Source organism: Amblyomma americanum, chromosome 1 (genome assembly GCF_052857255.1).
Source record: "Amblyomma americanum isolate KBUSLIRL-KWMA chromosome 1, ASM5285725v1, whole genome shotgun sequence".
Taxonomy (NCBI): Eukaryota; Metazoa; Arthropoda; class Arachnida; order Ixodida; family Ixodidae; genus Amblyomma; species Amblyomma americanum.
In genome coordinates this window covers 309,246,678-309,249,077 of record NC_135497.1, presented here as the reverse complement: position 1 = coordinate 309,249,077, position 2,400 = coordinate 309,246,678, and the positions used below count along the sequence as shown (strand labels likewise).

General features: G+C 43.5%; 1 protein-coding gene across 3 annotated transcripts in view; it reads left to right on the top strand.

Moving 5' to 3' along the window:
- Positions 1-2,136, top strand: part of LOC144098526 (uncharacterized) — a 6,644-nt gene extending 4,508 nt beyond the window's left edge. For all 3 annotated transcript variants that reach the window (XM_077631256.1, XM_077631250.1, XM_077631242.1), the window contains exon 4: positions 1,998-2,136. In XM_077631256.1, the coding sequence (XP_077487382.1) occupies positions 1,998-2,018 (21 nt within the window). In that variant the 3' untranslated portion in view covers positions 2,019-2,136. The remainder of the gene's footprint in view (positions 1-1,997) is intronic.
- The last annotated feature ends 264 nt before the right edge of the window (positions 2,137-2,400 follow it).

The window sequence follows — 2,400 nt, the reverse complement described above, 5'->3', positions numbered from 1 at the left end:
TTGGCGGCTAGGTTTTTACATCGACCTAGCGAAACGAAGTTAATGTTGATTTGCGCGAAGCAGCAGTTCTTAAATGCGTTATTTTAAAGTAGAAACGAGACAAATTTACTATGCGAAGCTTCATTGCATTTATAGCCGCATTACTGTGTCCTGGCTGCTATTTAACAAGCAGACACTTTTGGCACAACTGTGTTCATTCAGGGGCATGGATGTGTAGCTATGACAACATATTGCAAGGCTTGGTGTCTACAGAGCCTCCCCTGCTTACCACGTCAGTATCCGAGATAGCGATGCGCGTTATATGTTGCGGCTTATCAGGAGCCCACTTTTACCATTAAAGCATATAGAGATTCGGAGACAGCCGCTAGTGGTCGTCCTTCTTATTTACGGCGCAGTACTTGTGTTTTTCTTATGCTACTGCATTTCCAAACAGTATCACATTTCATCTCGTGTGTGTTGTGTACCTAAGCACATTACCTGTCGATAGCAACATAGAGTTGAGGCTTATGTGCAGTTCATTGGGACAGTCGTCCTAGAACATGGGTAAAATGGCAAATGTAATCTAGAAAAAAGCGAATACTGCAAGAAAAGAACTTCAAGGTTTACTGGACACTCGAAAACAACGTAGATTTATTTCTGAGTCTTTCAGGGAAGCACGAGAGCACTCCTCGCCCCGTGGCCCGAATGAAAGAAAAGTAGCTAATCCGGCTTCTCGCTGTTTCAAGTCGCGGTTTGTCCAGAGCATCCTGTCTTATTTGAAGCTACCACATCATACCCAGAATAATTGTGTCGTGTATTGTGGCAGGTACCTCATGACATCTGAGCAACTGCTAGGTGCAACGACAATGAGGCTAGGAAACGCTGGTGTTCACTCTAAAGCGGTGATCACGTAGTTCTCTTAAGGCGACAGCCTTAGGATCATCGTGGTGGACAGGATTTGCATATCCTTGGAAACTGTGCGCTCAAGCTATCAATGAAATAATATGAAAGAATAAAAGCGTCGACGAGGATGGGACACGAACCCACAATGGGCAGAAAGCAATCCATTACCTTAACTACTCGGCCACCTAGTCCGACGGAAAGAGGTTGTTTTAGAAGGCATTGGTTGTAAATTGAAACCAGATATAGCGAACAAATCAGATATAACAAAGGTATTGTAGGTTGTAATGTTAAACCGAAACTACTTCGAGAAGATTGCGGTGATCGTATTGAGCTAAAGAGCTCAACAGGACAACGGAAAGGCGTTCGCTTTAATGCAAGTAAGTTGACTTAAGTGCTCTTCAAACCCTGTTTCGGTCTGGACGTCCCAACCTCGATTCGGGTGGCGAGAAAATTTTTACATTGAAGTTTTTCGGTAATAATTGAGTATATTCCTGCAGGAAAAATATAAACATAAGGCCATAAAAAGCCACCACATCAGGTTTTACTGTGATGAAAAGTTGGATGAACTGTACTACTCATCTGCGAAGAACTCACGCTAGATACTTTGCCTATGCAGAATAGCGACATCGACAGACATGTCAGAAAATCCGAAGTTATAACAGGCTGGGAAATCTCATCTGGCTGGCCTATTCTTTTGAATATTTGAATTGTTTTTTTAAACTTTTTTGACGTATGCAAAAATTGCCTTCTTATCGCACGAATTGTTTTAACGGCCACAAAGCATGCTGGAGAAAAGAAGGGAACCTGCTCGATTACAAACGAATACTTTCGTTCCACTTGTGCAGAACATGCAGTACTCAAGACTGTGAGTGGCGAAACCTCTTGCGTTGAGGCACTGGGGTGGAGTCTAACTGAGGGAGCAGCAGGCATTTTCCGGGGTGTCTAAGTCTGACCAGAGCTATAACGCAGTGTAAACCCACTTAGTATAAACCCAAGCGTGCCTCTGAAATCCCTGTGTACAATATGCTGCTTTCAACGTGATTTTTTAGTGACTGTGGTCGGGGTCCCTCCGGTTGATTCACAACCCTCATTCACTTTTTCTCTCTCATTTGCAGACTGTGCCCTGCAGAGTTTGAAACGACCTGATGCGCAGCAGACCATCCTGGCAGCAATTTGATTTTTTTATAATTTTGGATATTACTGATTTGATTAACATTATCAGCAGTGTTGTAATTTATTAAATGAAAAGAACGCATATGCGGTCTCTTCATTGCTTTGGCGGCCTAGCAGCGCTCTGCGGGCGCTTATGTGCCGTTGTTTCTGAGAGGTATTGTTCAGGCACAAAAGCGGGAGGATGGCCCTAGAGCGGCCTAAATGTACTTCAGGAGTTTACGAAAAAGACTGAGTGCCTAGCATACATGGTCGATAAAGGAATCAATGAAAGGAAGTTATGTTAATTGTGACATCCCAGACAGGTTCTCCACTGTACAAACAAGCAGGGCCATGCAATCCATGTGG